This window comes from Eptatretus burgeri, chromosome 6 (genome assembly GCF_056783735.1).
Source record: "Eptatretus burgeri isolate ZD-2024b chromosome 6, Ebu_testis_v1, whole genome shotgun sequence".
Classification (NCBI taxonomy): Eukaryota; Metazoa; Chordata; class Myxini; order Myxiniformes; family Myxinidae; genus Eptatretus; species Eptatretus burgeri.
In genome coordinates this window covers 86,277,179-86,298,697 of record NC_140966.1, presented here as the reverse complement: position 1 = coordinate 86,298,697, position 21,519 = coordinate 86,277,179, and the positions used below count along the sequence as shown (strand labels likewise).

The following is a 21,519-nucleotide window of genomic DNA, read 5'->3' as shown; positions in this document are numbered from 1 at the left end:
ATATATGTATATATATATATATATATATATATATATATGTATGTATATATATATATATATATATATGTATGTATGTATATATGTATATATATGTGTATGTATATATATATATATATATATATATATATATGTATTTGTATATGTATATATATATATATATATATATATATATATGTATATGTATGTATATGTATATATATATATATATATATATATATATATATATATGTATATGTATGTATATGTATATATATGTGTATATATATATATATATGTATATATATATATGTATATATATATATATATATATATATATATATATATGTATTACATGGGGAAAGGGGTGGGGTTGGGGTTTTTTGTGGTTTATGTAGCTCGACTTCGCTCGACTGTGGTTTATGTTGTATTGTCCGTGTGATTTGAGTAGGTTGGATTTGCATGTAACAGTGACCTGTCAGAGTAAATAATCTTGTAAAATGTGATGCTGAGGAGGCAGCGTATGCAATTTATAGATAGGATAGCCAGGGTAATATTGTATGCATTAACACATGTTGTTTGTGAGTGGGGCCAGGTGAGGACTTGTAATCACAAAAAGGCACAGGTGTATAAATGTGTGTGAAAAGGCTATCAGGATCTGTGTATGCGAGCCATGGCAGCATAATGCGCTGTCGAGGCCAGAAACAGGCAATGGATTAATTTTGATTGGGGCCGCCGCGTGGGCGGGACGGCCCAGAGGAGGACAAGCCCAGAGAAGGACAGGGATGTGCTGAGAGTATGGACACACGAGGGCTGCCGGCATGCAGGAGGACTCGAGTGTAAAGAAGAAGCATGGATGATCGAAACCAGGAAAAAGGGCTTTGAGAGGAGACAAAGGACAGGCAAGAGTTCATTGCATGGAGTAGGAGTCGGATGAGGAAGCGCCTTGAGATCGTGTCCTGAGGGGTGGTTCAGGTGGGGATGTTCGGGATGGCTCGGGATTTGCTCCTCGTGGCTGGTTTACTTTGTCGCTGGTTGAGTTTGTCGCTGGCTTACTTCGTCGTTTGCTTGCTTCATAGGTGGCTCTCGTCTCGTTCCTGCATCAAATGGGCTGCAGGTAGTCCTGCATCTACACCACACATAGTCAAAGGCAAGTCCTCGCCTGCACTTTTAATGCTTGTATAAATGTCATCTGTGGCACCTCGTGTGGGTTAGGTTTTATTTATTTATATTTCATCATTGTACATAAGTTTGCGTGACCCCATTTCCTTCTTTGTGTCTGTTGAGTCGCATGGTTTGTTTAGAACTGCTCGTTTCATCCATCTTTTCCCCCATATTCATTATAAATAAACCCTTTAAAGGCTAAGAAAACGTGTTTGAGCCATCTGCCTCCTGTGCATGTGCCATCAATTTTGGCTTATTTGGGCGACCTTGGGGATCAGTAAAGTTGTAAAATAACAATGCAGTAATATACATTCGCAAATCCACGGAGGCATACATAAGAACTTCGACGTAGAGACGCTCTATTAACGGAGCCTCGGATACAACATCTGGTGATCAGGAGTGTGGGATTAGTCCCGACAATCTCTCCAAAATTGGGAGCAAAAATGGATGAAAATCAAAGAGAAATGATTGGTGAAATGAACCAAAAAATGAGAGATTTTAGTGGCACAGGCACAGGCACAGGGAGGGGCACAGAAAAAAAAGTGGAATGGCAAGTTCATTTAAGGGGACAAAGGAAAATTCCACAGGGACATGTTTGAAGAATAATAATGGCCTAGAAGAATATTGCGTCTGTGTGGATGTCTGCCCCAGAAAGAGACCGTCCACATGACGAAGATGATAGAGGGTTTAGAGGAAAAAAAAAAGATAGGCCCCATGGTGAGTGAAGCAACCTCCATGGTGTGTGGTACAACGGTTACGGGCGTGAGGTTAGATCTTCCATACATCCAAGTCTTTCCTTGGAAAATCAGAGCTATTCACAGTGTATGAGGTCTTTGCTCACCATGATAGGCTGGCATTCCAGCATCACATCTGTGTCTTCTCGATTCTGTGGAATCTCCTGTGATGAGGTCGAAGCACAGTGTTTGTTGCTCTCGCATCACAGGCAAGTCGGTGATCTGTTTTGTTCTGTTTATAATCTGATATTGCTCCACTTGCTCCCTCAGTCCTGCAACCCTATCTACTCCAGGAAGCATCCATTCTTCCAGTGACCACCTGCTGGTGGTTAAACTTACAAAATCCAGGCTGACTGCACACCTCAACTCAATATTTCCTTGCTTCTCTCATCTATCCATTCACCTTCCAGAGATTGTTCTGTTCTCCTCTTCCCTCCAGGACTTCAAGCAAGCAGTGCACCTTCATCTCTCGTCATCCCCAATTCTGACCAACGATCTTTATGAACCCCATTCACCTATCCTAACCCAACTATTTTCCTTGCTAGTTTCAATATTTTTCCCTTGCTCTCGCTCCTCTTTTCCTGTTCATTCATTTCCTTGATGTTTGTCTCACTGTCAGCTCTCCCTTGCTCTACCATGAGCCTTGCTCCTGTAAAGAAAAAATTCACCTTGGTGCTTGATCACTGTAGTAATTAGTAAAGACTTATGAAAGGGTAATTATTTTAAATTCCATTTTCAAATAATATATCTTCTGAAGAAACAGCAAAGAATGGGGAATAAAAAATGGAAACATAAAAGACCTTTGGTACAATAAAAGACCTTTCCTGTTCTTAGTCAATGGATAATGTTAGATCATTCAAATTTGTGCCATCAACAGGTGAGCTCCTTATTTACTAATCTTACCATAACTGTGAGGATTTCATCTGTCGGCCCCAGGGCTTCCAAGGACTCTGGAGCATCAGTAGGACGCTTGTAAGAGAATGTCGTTCCCGCCACACTGAATTTCCGTGGCCAATCGATGGTCCAAGCACCATTGATGTAGTAGTCATCATTATCGGATTTCAGTGCTGCCTCAAGAACAGGCCAAAAAATATTTTCATCACTACAATGAAAAATTCGAACTGATAGTATTACTTTCGACACAACCTAATTTATATAACAATATTTTGATAAAATTGACAGAGCATAAGCTTTTGATAATAAAGCATTGCACTCTGGGTGTTGAGAAGAAAAAGATCACATGCTAATGTGACAACAAATTATCAGCATTTTGATATCCTGCAGCATAAAGACCAGATATGGGAACATTTTCTCTCTTCAAGTGTTGAAATCAAAGTAGAGAAGACTGTACAACATGCTCATATCTGCTGTGAGAATGCAGGAGGTGCTGCGTTGTGAGGCACCACCTTTTGCTTGGTCGATGCCCCCTGGGCATTCGGGACTACACACTGGGTCTTATGTCAGAGTGGATGCACTGCGGTTAGAAAAGCAAACTTATGAAGGTACAGTAAATGGAGGAGATATTCAGTTAAATGTAGTTTCTTCGGGTCGTCTGTTGCATGAATGCACCGTAGTATGCATAACCAGAAAGATAATATGATCTTGAGGTGGTATTGCACATTTGCACTTAACATTAAAGAAAAAATATTATTATTACCTCCTTTCACCTGTGGTTGAAGGAGGTTACATTTTCACCCGTCTGGTTGTTACTTGCGAAAATAGAAGATTTTTCAAGTATATTGGTTGGTCCTGTGCGTTATCCTGTCTCTGTCTGTTTGCTTGTATGTCAATCGCCTAAAGGTCACAATTTTAAACCGATTTCCAACCTCACCACCTAGTAGAGTTTGTCATGAGCAAGAAGGCTATTGTTTTTGAGGTCAAAAGGTCAACAACTGTAGAATTTCTAAAATCCTCAATTTTCATCCGATGGACTAGAAATTTGAAGAGGATTTGCATTTCAGGTCACTGAATTCAACCACCAATGATTTTTGAGGTCAACTTCGGCCAAAATGTCAATGTAGGCCAAGTTTCTATAATTGTTAATCTTCAACCGATTGACTTGAAATTTGAAGAGGAGTTGCATATTTTTTCATTGAATTCAACCACCAATTCGTTTTGAAGCCAACATCAGCCAAAATGTCAACATAGGTCAAAGGTCAATGACAGGTGAGATTTCTAAAATCCTTACTTTTCATCTCATTAATTTGAAATTTGAAGAGGATTTATATTTCAGGTCACTAAATTCAACCATCAATTATTTTGAGGTCAACATTGGCCAAAAGGTCAACACAAGTCAAAGATCAACGACTTCGGTGAAATTTCTAAAATCCTCAATTTTCATCTGATTGACTTGAAATTTGAAGAGGATTTGCATATTTGGTCATTGAATTCAACCCCAATTATTCTTAAGGTCAGATTTGTTTTATGAATTTTGCAAGCATATTGCGATGCGTTTGTTTGTCATCTTTCTTGTTTGTTTGTTTATCTGTTTGTGTGCAGGATATCTCAAAATGCTGTGGACAGATTCGGATGAAATTTGGTAGACAGACTGGATGTGCCAAACCTTTTGGCTGAACAAGGACGAATTGATTAGATTTTGGTGAAGACCTGGATCTGGATACGAGAATTTAAAAAAGTGATTCTTCACCATTGAGTGATCGGTAGCACGATATCTCAGAAAGTTGTGGACAGATTCGGAATAAACTTGGTGGGCAGGTTTGGTGTGCGACAAGAACGAATTGATTTAATTTTGGTGAAGATCTGAATCCGGATTCGGATACAAGATTTAAAAAAAATTTAAAAAGTGATTCTTCACCATTGAGAGATGGGGCCAAAAACAATACATAGCATGATATCTGAAATATTTATTGGGCCCGATATGGTCTACTGGATCAGGCATTGCGTGGAGGAGGTATGCGCTCTCCTCAGTGCCCTTTTAGTTGATTAGCTAATCCTCATCTATTCCTTATTAAGCAGCAGCAGGTTGATCGGCATAATACTAGCTTTATAAAACTCATTTACATATGAGAATGATATGAGTGTGAAACAGGTACATTATATGTTTAATTTTCATTAATGGAAGAAGTGATGAGGCTGAGTCTTTGGGCCTCTCACTCTCTCACCGCAAGCAGGTCGGTGGTCTTTCTGTCTTCTACCGTCTCCTCTCCAGTCTCCGATTTATGTAATATCATGGGACACAGATGAGGTGCAAACCTCTGACAGAGATAAATGCTGAATAATTATATGTCCATTTTATTGTGACCAAATCACGGAATACTGAGTGTTGGCGAATGTATTTTTGGGTACAGTCAAGGCTCGTGGAAGAGCTGGAACACAACAGAACAAAATGAACAGTAGAAAGAGAGAGATAGAGGGGAGAAACACTAACAGCAGAGTTGAAGGATAAAATAAATGGAGAATTGGGAAAAACAAGGGAAGAGGGGAGGAAAGAGGGAATGGGAGGATGCATGGGGTGGACATGGTGGATACAGAAGTCAACACTCATGAAGGAAAAAATGGAAATTTGCAAGGTGTGGTCGGAATTGGGGAGGTTAACGGGTATAGAAAATATCATAGTTTTGGATGGGGGATGAACTGAGATGGTGGTGAACTGCAGTATTGAAGTCCTGGAGGGAAGAACGAGATTGGAGAGAATGTGGAATTTGGTTCCACAGGTGGGAAAAAGAACAAGAAATGAGTGGAGGTGAGCAGTCAGCAGTGATTCTGGATTTTGAAAGTTTCACCAGAAAGTGGTTGATGGTGGACTGAGTGTACCCTGCAGAAACCTGGAAGGGGGGGGGGGGGAGTAAGGAAAGACCAGAGGGTGAAAGACCAGAAAGGACGCTTTAGAAGGCAAAGAGACCACTGGCCTGTCTGTGATGAGAAAGTGATAGGCCCATAGACTCAGCTTCATCGTGGGATATTCCAATTATCTGGAAAGGTCTTCGTTTCCACGGCATGAAGCTGAGCAAGGTGGGAGACAGGGTTGCCAGGACAGAGGGGAGAGCAGTATTCTATCAAGCTGTGGATGAAGGCCTTGTGCATAGATAGGAGTTCAGGTGTGCCAAGGAAGGACTTTGTACGATGGAGGATGCCCAGTCGGCAGCTAGCTTTGGAGGCCAACTTTGAAACATGGTGCGTCCAAGAAGCATCATGGCTGATAGTGAGATCTAGAAGTTGACACCTGGTGTTGGCGCAGTGGTTAGGGCAGCGGCTAGGGATCCAAAAGGTCCTGAGTTCAAGCCCCGTTGGGCCACTGAATTAATACACCAGGGGGTTGACTCAGCCTGTCATCCTTCCAAGGTCGGCGAAATGAGTACCAGTATACTGGGCCGGTGTATACCCCGGTTAAAATAGGTGTACCATATCCCTGTGTCGTAAGAGGCAACCAGGGTTGTGTCAGGAAGGGCATCCGGCGTAAAACCTGTGCCAAATCACTATGCGGATCATATGGATGATCCGCTGTGGCGACCCCTAACGGGAGCAGCTGAAAGAAGAAGAAGAGTGAGATCTAGAAGTTGTAGTGACTGAACTTCCTCAAAAAGAATGTTAAGAAAGTAGATGTGAGGGTTTGCCATATGGTCCTTTCGGAGAGAAATATTGAGAGTTTGGGATTTGTCAGGATTGAAAGACATATTTCAGTGTTTGACCAGCTTGTGATTTTTCAAGGTCTGAAGAGTGGGAAGAGGCTGCAGGATGCCTGTCTGAAGAAGTCAGTGAATTGGGATGCTCTCTTGAGGATTCTCAGTCTTCGTGGGGTGCCACCAAAACTGATCAATCTGATTTCCAAACTATACTCTGGTATTGAGACTGCTGTGAGGTGTGGTGGTTCAATCCCCAACTTACTTCCAATTGTTGCTGAAGTTCGTCAGGGGTTTGTACTGCCCCTCACACTTTTCAGTGCTTTTATGGACAAGATTCTGGGGAGGATGTCAGAGAGATCAAGCTGCAGTGCATCGTTTGGGAATGTCAAGATCTCTGACCTTGATTTCATAGATGATGCAGTCATCTTTGCGGAGACTCTGGATATCCTTTCAGGGGCCCTTGAGGTGCTGAATGAGGAGTTGGAGGTGCTGTGATTATGGGTTTCCTGGGTCAAAGGTAAGATCCAGGCTTTCAATGACATCTTGGATGCTGCTACCTTGTCTGTACCTGTTTGTTGTGAGGATGTTGAGGTCACAGAGAGATTCACTTACCTTGGCAGTGATATTCATGTCTCTGGTGGCTGTGAGCCAGAGGTCAATAGACATCTGGGTCAGGCCTGGGGAGTCATGGATTCACTGGATCATGGGGTGTGGAGCTGTTGGTACCTATGCGGGAGGACGAAAGTCCGAGACTTTAGGTCCTTGATCCTTCCAGTCTTGCTCTATGGATGTGGGACTTGGACTCTGACCAAGGATCTGAGACAGAGACAACTCCTTCAGTTGCTGGTCTCTTTGGAGAATCTTTGGCTATCGCTGGTCAGACTGTGTCCAACGAGCGGTTGCTGAGAGAGACTCAGATGAGATGTGTTACCTTTATAGTCCATGAGCATCAACTGCAGCTGTATGGACATGTGGCTGGTTTTCCTGATGCTGATCCTGCTCACCAGATTCTCTCAGCGAGGAAGCCTCGTGAGTGGAGGTGGCCAACTTGCCGACCATGTGTCGCGTAGTTGCAGCAGGTTGATCGGCATCTCCAGATGTGGATGGGCCAGGCATCTGCCTGGGGGGGGGGGGGTGGCCAGAAAGAGGCCCTTGGAGTACCAGCGGAAAGTGGATGCAGCGATTCATTGCTCCGGCGCATGCTATGCTCCCAGACCTGACCTGACCTGAGGTGAGGTAGAAAGTACAATAGTTGGGAAGAAATAAGTACAACGAGGAAGATGGAGACAAAACGGACACAGAATTTTCACAGCGGCTATTCGTAGGTATAGGCCTTGAACAACACAAAAACAAATTTGACAAATACAGCACAACGAGGGAAGATTTCACTTGGAAAATTGAACAGAAACATAAACAGCAACACAGGGATGAATATATAACAGAAAAGCATGACAAATCCAGTTCTGAAAACTTAACTTTAATGAGGTGGAAACGGCAATGGCAGATTCAAGCACACATGCAAAAATCGAAGAACTGAAAGCCATTTGGATCTGTATGTTTTCACATAGAGATCCAAAGTTGAAGTAACAATTTAAATACCAGGTATGTCCATCTCCCACAGCAATCACTGCATCAAGGTCCAGGGAGTGTGTTGTCAGTACTCTGGGCAGTTTGAAACCGATTGCGTAGATGGGTCGGTGCAAATGTATCGGTCCTGAGTGAGAGTTGTTATCCTGGGATGTCCATTTTTGGCACATCTCTTGTTGATGCAGTGGCTTATTAATGTCTTCTGATGTCATAATCAGTTCCTCTCCCTACTTTTAAGAGCCTTACAAATGGCTAATGGAAGACGGTGTCCAATGATTTGATTCCTCTCATTTTCTGACAGACATGGCATTGGAATGGATTGTTATCTCCACTACCGAAAGTGCATGAGGTTACAGTGCCTTCAGAAAGTATTCACACCCCTCAACTTTTGTCACAATTTTGTTGTGTTACAGACTGAATTTAAAATGGAGTAAATTTAATTTTTTGGTCACCGATCGACACGAAATACCCCATAATAACAAAGTGAAAACATGTTTTTAGAAATTTTTATAAATTAATTAAAAATGAAAAGCTGAAACGTCTTGCATCAATATGTATTCAACCCCCTGGATCAATTCTTTGTAGAAGTGCCTTTGGCAGTGATTACACCTTTGAGTCTTCTTGGGTATGTCTGTATCAGCTTTGCACATCTGGATTTGGGGATTTTCTCCCATTCTTCCTTGCTGATATGCTCAAGTTCTATCAAGTTGGATGGGGAGTGTCAGTGAACAGCAATCTTCAAGTCTTTCCACAGATTCTCAATGGGATTCAAGTCTTCGCTTTGGCTGGGCCACTCAAGGACTTTCATGTTCTTGTTATGAAGCCATTACAATGTTGCTTTGGCTTAGCTGAATGCTTGGGGTCATTGTCCTGTTGGTACATAAATCTTTGCCGCAGTGTAAGGTCTTTTGCACTCTGAAGCAGGTTCTCCTCAAGGATTTGCCTGTATTTGGCTCCATTCATTGTTCCCTCTATCCTTACAAATCTCACAGTCCCTGCCGCTGAAAATCATCCCAATAGCATGATGCTGCCATCACAATACATCATGGTAGGAATGTTGTTAGATGGGTGATGAGCTGTGCTCAGTTTCCGCCAAACGTAGCACTTCGCATTCAGATGAAAGTTCAATTTTCATCTCATCAAACCACAGAATATTTTTCCTCATGCTCTCAAAGTCTTTCACGTGCCTTTTTGCAAACTCCAGGCATGCTGTCATGTGCCTTTTTCTCAGGAGTGGCTTTTGTCTGGCCACTCTTTCATAAAGCCTAGATCGCTGAAGTGGTGCAGAAACTGTTGTCCTTCCAGCAGGTTCTTCCATCTCAGCCAAGGAACTCTGTAGCTCTGTCATAGTGGTCATTGGGTTCTTGACCAAGGTCCTTCTTGCCTAGTTTGGTTGGATGGCCAGCTCTAGGAAGAGTCTGGGTAGTTCCATATTCTTTCAATTTCCTAATAATGGAGCTCACTTGCTCTTGGGAACTTTCAACATTCTAGAAATTGTTCTATACCCTTCCCCAAATCTAAGCCTCTTCATAATTCTATCTTGGAGTTCTACGGACAGTTCCTTGGACTTCATGATGGAGTTTCTGCTCTGACATGCACTGTCAACTGTAGGACCTTATATCGAAAGGTGTATTTCTTTCTAAATCATGTCCAATCAACTGAATTGGCCACAGGTGGACTCCAGTCAAATTGCAGACACATCTCAAGGATGATCAAAGGAAATTGAATCCACCTGAGCACAATTTGGAGTGTCGTCGCAAAAGGGTTGAATACTTATTGACACGAGACATTTCAGCTTTTCATATTAAATTAATTTGTAAAAATTTCTAAAAACACGTTTTCACTTTGTCATTGTGAGGTATTTTGTGTAGATCAGTGACAAAATAAATTAAATTTAATCCATTTTGAATTCAGACTGGAACACAACAAAATGTGAAAAAAGTCAAGGGGTGTGAATACTTTCTGAACGGCACTGTATGTTTTCACTCCTGTGTATCTGTCTGTCTGTGAGCAGGATATCTCAAAAAGTTATAGACGGATTCAAACAAAACTTGGTGGACAGGTTGGGAGTGTGACTCGGATGAATGGCTAAGATTTTGGTAAAGATCCAGATCTGGATACCAGAATTTTAAAGTGATTCTTCAACCTTAATCGATATGGCTAAACTGATGTATAGCATGATATTTCAACTCGTTGTGGATGGATTATGACAAAACTTGGTGGATGAGTTGGGTTGGTGACAAGAACAAGCCGATTAGATTTTGGTTGAGGTCTGGATGCAGATCCGGCCTATTAGTGGGATACAAAACATAAACTGTTCAGCTTGGCGGAGGTATGCACTCTACTGAGGGCTGTTCAGTTAGAGAATGTAATCAGCATTTGTTTTGGATGATCCACTTGCAGATGTCTTGGAAACTGTTTTAAGTTTCCTCAGAATGTCTCATGTCAACTCTAAAAATCTAAGGGTGCATGAGTTTACCGTGCTGAACAATTAATGCATGAGGCAATTACGTTATGTGGAAACTTGCAATCAGGTGTTCTACAAAGCCCTCATTTCAAAAAGGCACTTGGAATGAACGTTTCAATAGTCCTTCAACAATAACATTATCAATTCTACACGTTTGGTATTTTTATGGTGGAGAGTATATTGGCAGACAGGTGGAAAAGTGATTGATGAAATAAAAATACGAGATGCATCTGTATTGGAAAATGAATGTGGAGTGAAACGAATAGGAAGATTGGCAGCAGTGAATGGGCATGGTTAAAGTGATGCACTGTACTATAATGCTGTACCAATGTAGTTCCTTGAAAGGGTTTCTTCTTGGATCTCAATACGAATTGCACCCATAGGGATCTGTACCACTTCTTGGTAAGCTGAAATGGGATGGGTGAGACAGAAACAAAGTTGGCATTACCACGACTTATGCAGATATCAGGAGTAATTAAAATTGATTTCTGTTTTACATTGGTTAAAATATGCCTGTCTAAACACTTTGTAACAAAGCTCAACAAAAGCAAACTGCATGGAATATAAAACTTTACTTTCGGCCCTGGAAGTGAAAAACATATTTAGTTGGTTAAATCGCCTGTTATTTGCATGGTCAAATTTGTAATTCATCACAATTTAGCAGAACTCAAATTCAAAGGTGACATGTTTAGTGAAACACATCCTGTTCATGATAATTTGTTCATCAATATAAATCATGCAAGACTGTTGACTTTTGGTCAATTTTGTGCATGTTTTCCAATGCGCGCATCCATGATGTCAGGCCTCACCTCCACGATGCGCTGAACCATTAAAAATTCCCTTGACCTCCTTGCATGTTGAGCCATCTCCTCCACATACACGACAATGATCTTCATCCATTGAAGAGCCAAGCTTCCGGTCACATCCCACATGCTGAGGTGGTTTTGGTGGGTGGGGGGGGGAGGGGGGTAGAGCAATATATTGTTGTGGTTACCAAATTCGCAAACCACCATTCAGGTCCCTTAGGTGAGGTATCTCGGTAAGTACATGTGTAGTTAGGCCCAAACCCGTTGTCTAGTGGGAATACATGTCATTTATGCGTGCTGCGACTCTTCAGGATAGCCGTTTTTCTTTTGCTATCTTTATTTTGGACCAACCGCCATGATTACCACCACAACCACAACATCAACCACCAACCACAACGCCGCTTCACCACAACCGCCACGACCTTCACGTCACACCTCGCAACCGTCGCATCGCCACCGTTCTTGCGCCGCCTGTGGGTACCGGTGTTGGACTCGTGCAGGGCGCGCGCCGAACAGCATGTACAAAATCACGGATTTTGTGCTTCAAAAACGGATCAAAAAGCATTCACGCCCACTTTTTCTCGGGCCAATGGGGAGCGAGGTGAAAGGTCGAAGGGAGGGGGTCAAAGGCGAAGCCACGGGGCTTATAATAGCGACCGTGTTCGTCAGTCCAGAGAGTAGGAGAGTCGGGAACAGAGAGTCAAGACTTCGCGGGCGGTGGAGTTGGCAAGAAGGAGCTGGTCGTCGTGTGCGTTGGAGTCGGAACGGAGGGGACGGAGCTGTGGAGAGGCGGCGAGGGCAGACGAGGGGGTGCTCGCGTCGTGCAGGGAGCTGCACCCCAGGGAGGCCGACAGCGCGACCTGGCCGAGGTGGAGACGCTCGTCGCGGGATAATAAAAATCCTCTATACCCCGAGCATCAGCAACCCCCTCCTGTTTCCCCCCCGCGCTGAGATAGTGCGACCAAGGGGGCCCCTTTCCCACCCCCTACCAGACACTGTCCGCGAGGCCCGCGGAGTTGAGGCACCATCGCCGCTCCGCGTCTCATCACCAGACGGGTAGGCCGACCCGGTCTCGGCCTCAGGCCCGCCTCATCCTTGAGGGTATTCTTTCCTGGGTTTTGGGTATGTGTTGTCGGCGTCGTCTGTGAAGTAGAATTGTATAAGTGTTGCCGTGTGCTCGGTAGTCGGTATTAGCTCTGCATTGTGTTTTCGCTTTTACATTTGCTTTTTGTGTAAATTGCATTGTGTCTTTTCTGTGTGCTTTTGGTGGAATTGAATGTGTGCTTTCCGTTCGTCGCGAATAAATGTGCTTTGTGTTGAACTGTTTCCCGCTTCGCTTCGTCATTTCCTTCATTGAATCCTCATCTTGCTTCACGTAAAGGGTTGGTAGTGGGCTGAATACGCCCGATAATTAATCGAACCGTCGAGGTCGACGATAACACCGCTCGGTTATTCTGATAGTATGGAATGGGTCGCTTAAGTGGCCCGTGTCCGAAGTCGACCTGCGGCGAGGTGCGATCGCCCGGTCTACCCACCGCGTGGGTACTTAGGTAGGTCGAATTTGGCGAGCAACCCTATCCCACGCGGGGGCTGATTGGCTCGATCGCGGTGAGACCGAAAGGTCCACCCGTGACTGGTTCCCGGCGTGAGTCCGAGAGGGTCACGACTGGATTGTCCGTCCGGTGGGCGACGTGCCGCGATTCGAGTTACGTGGCCGTCAGCACGCCGGCGGGCGCGAATCCGCAACACTGGTGTCAGGTCGTGCGATACAAATCCATCGCCCTCCTCTCGGCACTGGTATCGGAGAACAGGAAAACGGGCTCTCCTGTCTCCGGCTAAATTCACGGGAATCGGTCCAGGGGTGAGAGAAGCGACCCCCGATTCCCTCCAAATTACGAGCGAGCGAAATTAACCCTTCACGAGAAGCAAGATGGCGTCTCAAGGCGAGCGGGAGCCGGGGGTATTAGAAATGGATGTAGAATGTGTAGGATCCATGGTCCAGGATGGAATCCCCGTGCAGGAAATGTTGATTGTGCAGGAACACGGACTCGCCCAACTGAACCCAGAGCCCGAAATGGGTGCGGCAGCGGCCGTGGTGTATGACACCTCCCCCCCCCCTCTCCACCAAAACCCTTCCCCAACCCCTGCCGAAACGGCTCACTCAAGCGCACCCGACATGGCCCAGCTATGCGCCATGCTGGCGGCAATGAAAAACGAAATGAAAGACATGAACAAGCAAATGAATGAAGTGAAAACGACGATGGATGCGAATACACAAAAGATGGATACGAATATGAAAAACGAAATGAAAGACATGAACAAGCAAATAAACAGAATGGAAGCAAACATGAGGGAAGAAATGAAAGAGCTGCGGGGTGAGACGCAGAACATGGGCCGATGCCTGCAGGCGGGCATGAAGGCCGTGACCAGGGAGCTGGGAATGGCGACTCCACGTGTGGGAGCAAACGAGCTGGAAGGGGGTGCAACGGCTGACAGGCCCACGGTGGAGGCGGGTAAAAAAATAATTCAGGGGGCGTGTTGGGCGAGGGTCGTGACAGAGGAATCGACGGTGACCAAAAGGGAAAAATTAAATGGGGAGACCAAAACGTGTGAGACGAGACACGAAATGACGACAACGGAAATAATAGTTGAGACAAGAGAGGTAAAGGGTGAAGAGTTGGCAGAGACACGGGAGATGGGAACGATAGAGGAGAGACAACACGATGAAGACGGGGTAAGTGACGCACACACACAGGTCGTGGAGGACAATGGGGTTGAGCTCGCGGAGCGTGTAGAGACCCAGTGCGAGCACCTGGATGGCCTCCTCCAGGAACGAGGGGAGGGAGTATGCCCCCTTGAGGTGAGTCACGACCAGGTGAGTTCGGTCGTGCTTTGCGAGGTTGAGGGGAGGAGTGCTGTGGACAGGTGCACGGAGAGCTTGGGGGGTATAGAGGCCCCGGAGACCCTTGTGGGGACACGAATCCCCAGTGTGGTTGTCCCTGTGTGTGTGGTGCAAGGTGTGAGTGCGTCCCCGTGTGTGGAAGCGACCCCGTGTGTGAGTGGTGTGGTGGCGATGGTGCCGGAGTGCGTGCTTCCCAGCACGCCGTGTGTGAGTGAGGCCGTGTGTGTGGATGGAACGGCCAGTGTGGATGAGGCACCGCGGGTGAGTTCCCCCGCGTGTGTGAGTGAGGCACGGAGTATGGATGAGGCACCGCGGTTGAGTGCCCCCGCGTGTATGAGTGAGGGACGGTGTGTGGATGAGGCACCGCGGGTGAGTGCCCCCGCGTGTGGGGGTGAGGCACCGTGTGTGAGTGAGGTACCGCGGGTGAGTGCCCCCGCGTGTGTGAGTGAGGCACGGAGTGTGGATGAGGCACAGCGGTTGAGTGCCCCCGCGTGTGTGAGTAGTATGGTTTGTGTGAGTAGTGAGGCACGTGGGAGTGAACGGCCGAATGCAAGGGAGGCCGTGTGTGTGAGAGAGCGGTATGTGAGGGAGATGTCGGTTGGCATGCGAGAGCACGCAGCCGCGTCTCCCGGTGTGAATGTGATGGAGTGGACTGTGTGCGTCGTAACACGCAGGTGTGCGTGGGTTGAATGGCGACGACGAAGGCGACAGAAGAAAGAAAGCCGAGTAGCGGCTGTAGCTATTTCGGGGACCGTGCCGGGTTCACCCAGCGGCGAGCACGCGGTTCGTGCTGTGCAACGCACGAGACCACCACGTGCTCGCTTGCGAGAGTGAAGTCCCGGTCCGGAAACGCACGCGGTGGATTTGCCGATCCCGCGGACGGACAAAGTTTAGGCAGGTAAATGGATTTGGACCGGACGGATTCTCCACGCGATCGTGTGTGTTAAGCTCCAACGGGCAAAGCACATGTGTTCGCGTGGGGAACCCCTCGAGACGTGGGGCTTGTGTTTTTTTTTATGCGCACGGTGACGCCATGGCTGCACGTGGGGTTGGAATCCGGCAGGAGGGGTATCTCTGCCGGATGGTACCGTCCAAGGAGGGACGAGGTACACGTGCAGCTGCATGACGTCACGGGCAGGTGCAAAGTGCGCGAGTTGCCGCGCTGGTGATGCGCATGAAAAAAAAAAAAAAAGCAAGCCTCACTTTCGGGTGCACAGGATTCCTGGGCAAGGGGTGGAAGACCTCCTTGCCTGGGCACAGGATGGAAACTAGTTAGGGGGAAGGGTTAGCTTAGTTAGACCGACTTCATGGGGCAGAGGTAAGTCCTCATGGAGTCCGTGGAATGGATTACTTAGAGGGATTGTAGCCAGATTTAGGTTGGGAAATAAAATGATTTATTTGGAGACAGTGACAGACTTGTGGATGTGTAGCGGGGACGTAGCTTAGCGACGTAGTGTTAAAAGGAACGTGCTGTAGTTTAAGGGACGACGTGGGAGCACGAGTTAGTTAGGGGATGTAGTTAGAAGGATGGCAGAGTTCAGCGGTGAGTGTGTTGAAGAGTAGTTGGTGAGTGAAGTTCAAGCATGCGCTTGGTGAGTGAGTGAGGCCAGCGGGTCTGTGTGTATGGAGCGAATGGGGAATGCATGGTGCGATGAGTGATTGGGGGGAGGAGTGACTCCCGCCCAAGGGACCCCGGGGTCAGTGTAGAGTGAGTTAGCTGGGTTAGTCAAATTGAAAAATGGAGGTCGTTTTGTTGTTGGTGGGAAAGTAGGCTCGAGACCCATTTGGAGGGGTGCAGGAGCCCTGTTGACGGGCTTGGGAGCGTGGCTGCGAAAGGTGAGTATCGCTGAGTGGGTACCCCGGGCACCAGGCTAGTCGGCCGCGGTAGGCCATGGGCCCATGGGGGGCCGGGATAGAGTAGTGGGCACGGGTGCGCCTGCTTGGTGCGGGGGCCCGGGGCGCCATTAGCCGCGTGGGCAGTGTTGTGGGCAAGGGTGACCCTCGGAAAGGGGCCTGGGAAGCCAGCCTGCCACGTGTGCGTTTCAGGGGAGGTGCCATGGGGGGCACTCCCCGGTGTTAGGGAGCTGGTAGGCTCGGAGGCAGTGTAGTGCCCGGGGGTGCCATAGCAGGAGATTCGGCAGAGGGTCGTGCCTGCCAAAGGGAGCCACGTGTCCCAGCCAGGAGACCGTGTGAGGGCATGGAGCGAAAATTGGGGGGGCGAGGCCCGAAATTGTGAGGACACCAACACAGGCGACGGGAATCTGGGTTTATAGAACCAATAGTTTAAGCAAGAGGCGCTTGTTGAAAGCCCCGGGGTAGTTTAACTGTTAAATGGATAGGGTAGATTAGGAGATGTACCCCTCCGCACCATCCATCCCCTCGCTCTCGTTGTGGGCCGCTGGACCCACTTTGGGTTAGATCGCCGAACTCTGGGGAGGCCATTCTGAGGCTTCGTTGGGCCTCGACACAGGACGTTAGCTCTCCCTTGTTCCCCTCCGGGAAGGGAACGTAGGGGTTGGGAGTAGGCTAGGTGACAGGATAGGTTAGCCGAACAAGGACGATAAAGGGGGTTAGGGGATGATTTATAGTGGGGGAGTAAAAATAAAAACAACAGAAAAAAATTAAGTTGGGGCTAAATTGGGGTTTGACAAATTAAGGGAGTGGGTATGTACAGTGACAGGCAAAGGCGATAGGTGGGAGGGAGACAGGTAGGTAGGTCCGAGCCCGCCTTCCAAGTGGCCAGCACCACCGCACTCCCTCCACCAACCTCCACGGAACGGCAAAGGCTGGCCAACTTCATCTGCAGCTGCTGTGCTGCAAGGCCTGTGCCGGCTGGATCGTCTGCAGCTGCTGTGCTGCAAGGCCTGTGCCGGCCAGTTCATCTGCTGGCTGTTTTTCTTCAAGGCCCGTGCCGGCCAGTTCATCTGCCGGCTGTGTTTGCCTGCAGCGGCCTTCTTCTGCGGGCTGTGTTTGCCTGCTCACCTTTGCCATGCCATGCCCACTGCCCAGGTTCACCAGCCCCGTTCAATTTTTGCTTTGCCCCCCCTGTTCATTTCCATGTGCGCCAGGATCAAGGCAACAGTTTGCAAGCTGCGAGAACTGCCCTGTTGGCAGCTACAACACGGGCCTGCAGTGGCGGCCCGTGCACCGTGTTTGTGTTCACACCATTCATCCATCCATTCGTTGTGTTCATTGCGTGTGCCACTTGAGCTGGCACGGAGACTACGTTTGTGCAGCCCGTGCACCGTTGTGGTTCACTGCGTTCAGTTCAAAAGGGAAGGCCTTGGACTGCGTGTGAGCAGCCAGCCACGTTCCCTGTCACCTGCATTGTTTTGAGCCAGAGACTGCAGGCGGGCAGCCTGGCTCCCTGCTAACTGCTTTCTTTTTGCAGAGTTCAATGATCCTGGGCCATGGTTTAGTGTAAAATTTGTAAGTTAAGGTTAAGATGTACTGTAAATATGAGTGCGCCCCCGGCATGTCTGTCTTAGCGCCGGCAATTTTATTTAAGTCGTCCGTGTGAGTGAGTTTGTTTAGGTAGTTACGCAGCCCTCAGGTTATTTATTTTGGGGACACGAATACCATGAATGTCGCACTCAGGGATCCATAGGTAAAATGTACTAGGGGAAAACTACACATGATGGCACACGAAAATTTGACGACTCGGGACGAGTCTGTAAAAAGGGGAGGGGGTAGTGTTGTGGTTACCAAATTCGCAAACCACCATTCAGGTCCCTTAGGTGAGGTATCTCGGTAAGTACATGTGTAGTTAGGCCCAAACCCGTTGTCTAGTGGGAATACATGTCATTTATGCGTGCTGCGACTCTTCAGGATAGCCGTTTTTCTTTTGCTATCTTTATTTTGGACCAACCGCCATGATTACCACCACAACCACAACATCAACCACCAACCACAACGCCGCTTCACCACAACCGCCACGACCTTCACGTCACACCTCGCAACCGTCGCATCGCCACCGTTCTTGCGCCGCCTGTGGGTACTGGTGTTGGACTCGTGCAGGGCGCGCGCCGAACAGCGTGTACAAAATCACGGATTTTGTGCTTCAAAAACGGATCAAAAAGCATTCACGCCCACTTTTTCTCGGGCCAATGGGGAGCGAGGTGAAAGTTCGAAGGGAGGGGGTCAAAGGCGAAGCCACGGGGCTTATAATAGCGACCGTGTTCGTCAGTCCAGAGAGTAGGAGAGTCGGGAACAGAGAGTCAAGACTTCGCGGGCGGTGGAGTTGGCAAGAAGGAGCTGGTCGTCGTGTGCGTTGGAGTCGGAACGGAGGGGACGGAGCTGTGGAGAGGCGGCGAGGGCAGACGAGGGGGTGCTCGCGTCGTGCAGGGAGCTGCACCCCAGGGAGGCCGACAGCGCGACCTGGCCGAGGTGGAGACGCTCGTCGCGGGATAATAAAAATCCTCTATACCGCGAGCATCAGCAACCCCCTCCTGTTTCCCCCCCCCCCCGCGCTGAGATAGTGCGACCAAGGGGGCCCCTTTCCCACCCCCTACCAGACACTGTCCGCGAGGCCCGCGGAGTTGAGGCACCATCGCCGCTCCGCGTCTCATCACCAGACGGGTAGGCCGACCCGGTCTCGGCCTCAGGCCCGCCTCATCCTTGAGGGTATTCTTTCCTGGGTTTTGGGTATGTGTTGTCGGCGCCGTCTGTGAAGTAGAATTGTATAAGTGTTGCCGTGTGCTCGGTAGTCGGTATTAGCTCTGCATTGTGTTTTCGCTTTTACATTTGCTTTTTGTGTAAATTGCATTGTGTCTTTTCTGTGTGCTTTTGGTGGAATTGAATGTGTGCTTTCCGTTCGTCGCGAATAAATGTGCTTTGTGTTGAACTGTTTCGCGCTTCGCTTCGTCATTTCCTTCATTGAATCCTCATCTTGCTTCACGTAAAGGGTTGGTAGTGGGCTGAATACGCCCGATAATTAATTGAACCGTCGAGGTCGACGATAACACCGCTCGGTTATTCTGATAGTACGGAACGGGTCGCTTAAGTGGCCCGTGTCCGAAGTCGACCTGCGGCGAGGTGCGATCGCCCGGTCTACCCACCGCGTGGGTACTTAGGTAGGTCGAATTTGGCGAGCAACCCTATCCCACGCGGGGGCTGATTGGCTCGATCGCGGTGAGACCGAAAGGTCCACCCGTGACTGGTTCCCGGCGTTAGTCCGAGAGGGTCACGACTGGATTGTCCGTCCGGTGGGCGACGTGCCGCGATTCGAGTTACGTGGCCATCAGCACGCCGGCGGGCGCGAATCCGCAACAATATATATATATATATATATATATATATATATATATATATATATATATATATATATATATATATATATATATATGTGGTTTATTTGCTAGCTGCTCAGCTGCTTCAACAACATCCTCCTAACCAATTTAGAACTGAATATCACATCATATATTGCTGCATCAATGGAATCTGCTAACACACAACCGCCATGCCAAAGCAATGAGCTTTGTGAATGGCTTTATCAAAGAGAATCACGATTGAGTGGCTAATGTGGCTCTCCACCGAGTCGAGATCTAAATCCAACTAGTCTGTTAAAATAAATTAATTTTACCACTTCATATATCCCCCAGGGATTTCTGAAAACGCACATGTGGATGGAGGGAATCAGTTGCCTCGTAACCTTAAGAAATAACAGCTTTATTGAAAAGGAACCATCAGACAACACGAACGGAGAATCCCAAGATGACAGATAGACGGACATGAATTAAATAAATAAATAAACACACTGAATACAGAATAGGAAGACAAGGCCCCACGAGCACATACTCATTCACTCAGAATGGGGGAAGGGGGGCAGGCAATGTCTTGCAAAGGTGAGGGATGTGTAAATTGGCTCCAATGTGAGCAGGCCACCCTGGGAAGTAGCATGGACCAGACCACGGCACAGCACCCAGCAGAGAGACGAAGAAGAAAAGCAGGGTGAAGAGAAGTGTGAGAAAGGGAGAGGGTCTGCCTGAGGACATTCCTCAACTGCTTCTGATTTCTTCTGTTTTTGGCTTCTTCTGACTGACTACCTCCATGGACAACCCCTTATATCATCTCCCCTGCGGCCACACCCACAGTGCCCGAGAATCCCTTCTCCTCGACAAACTGTGCCACTCATGTGGCATGCAATTGCTGCTGCGGTAACATTGACGCAGTTGCCGCCATGGTGAGTTACCACCACGCGAGCGTCACAGCACCTCTAGAACCATCGTGGCTTGCGGGGAGGTTTTTAAAAGACACACAGGAAGCAGACTAGTCCAAAACCATTCTTTTCCCACCTCACCTTGCCTAGGTGTCCTGCCCAGAGAGGATATGCATAAATTACACTTTCCTAGTCTAATCGTTATGTTAACAATACAGCCTCTCACGGCACACATAAAAAACAGGACAAGTTCACTCGAATGGGTTCCTGGTTAAGGGGCTGTCACACCTTGACGATTTAGCCAGCGTATGCCGATTTATGAAAAATTTGTCTAAAACGCTGGCACACGTCCAGTACGTTATGGGTACGTAATGTGTACATTAGTTGCACGCTGAAAAACACTACCATAGGTCGTATTATGTTGGTTTAAATCGTTGTACTTTTTGGTTGTCCAAAAAATTTTGCATGCTTGAAATTTTACGACGTACTGACGTACTCGGCGTTTGGCTCACACGTTCCGCTACGCTGGCCATAAGTTGTAGGCACGTTATGCGATCGTTGACACACGTTAATTGTATGTTACTCATCAGTCGAAACATGTAGAGGTAACATTAGCGTACCCGAAACTTATTTCTAGCCTATGAGTAACGTTTTGTAAGCATGTTACACGAACGTTGTTCACACTTCGCAGCACGCTACACGAACGTTGTTCACACTTCGCAACACGCTACTTGAAAGTTCCTCATACGTCGAAACACATCAAAGTAATGTTTAGGGTACCCGTGACTTACTTATAACCTATGAATAACGTGCTTGGGAATTATTACGCTATGCATACGCGAGACTATCATTGGGCATAGGTTGTGGATGACTAAAACACGATAAACAATCGTTGGTATACCTTATTTCTAAGTTATCGAAGCATTCTGTGTTCATTACTAGTACATTATGCATTTGTCAAAGTCGTTTTTAATACTTTACAAAGTAAAACAAAGAAATATTTCATCGTGGGAATGAGGAAAAAAAATTAGCCGGAAAGAACATCGAACAATGGTGCAAAGTAGTCTCCTATTCGTGGACGATAAGAGGATCCATCATCACCCACACCCTCCCCATTACGCTCACATACTACTACTGACATAG

The 21,519-nt window shown here is 47.3% G+C and overlaps 1 protein-coding gene and 1 pseudogene across 11 annotated transcripts in view; one reads left to right on the top strand and one right to left on the bottom strand.

Moving 5' to 3' along the window:
- The window catches only part of LOC147025248 (A disintegrin and metalloproteinase with thrombospondin motifs 6-like), a 416,527-nt gene that overhangs the window by 37,610 nt on the left and 357,398 nt on the right, over nt 1-21,519 (bottom strand). For 9 of the 10 annotated variants that reach the window (XR_015059408.1, XM_085886030.1, XM_085886034.1 and 6 more), the window contains 3 exons: nt 11,321-11,444; nt 10,838-10,918; nt 2,778-2,941 (listed from right to left, as the gene is read on the bottom strand). Coding sequence is in view for 8 of the 10 variants with exons in the window: in XM_085886030.1 (XP_085742156.1) it covers nt 2,778-2,941; nt 10,838-10,918; nt 11,321-11,444 (369 nt within the window). In the remaining 2 variants the exon portion in view is untranslated. Of the gene's footprint in view, nt 1-2,777; nt 2,942-10,837; nt 10,919-11,320; nt 11,445-21,519 lie in introns of those variants that run through there. The other variant, XM_085886038.1, reaches the window with a different exon arrangement.
- LOC147025250 (uncharacterized) overlaps nt 1-21,519 on the top strand; it is a 68,246-nt pseudogene that overhangs the window by 31,931 nt on the left and 14,796 nt on the right. The window lies entirely within an intron of this gene.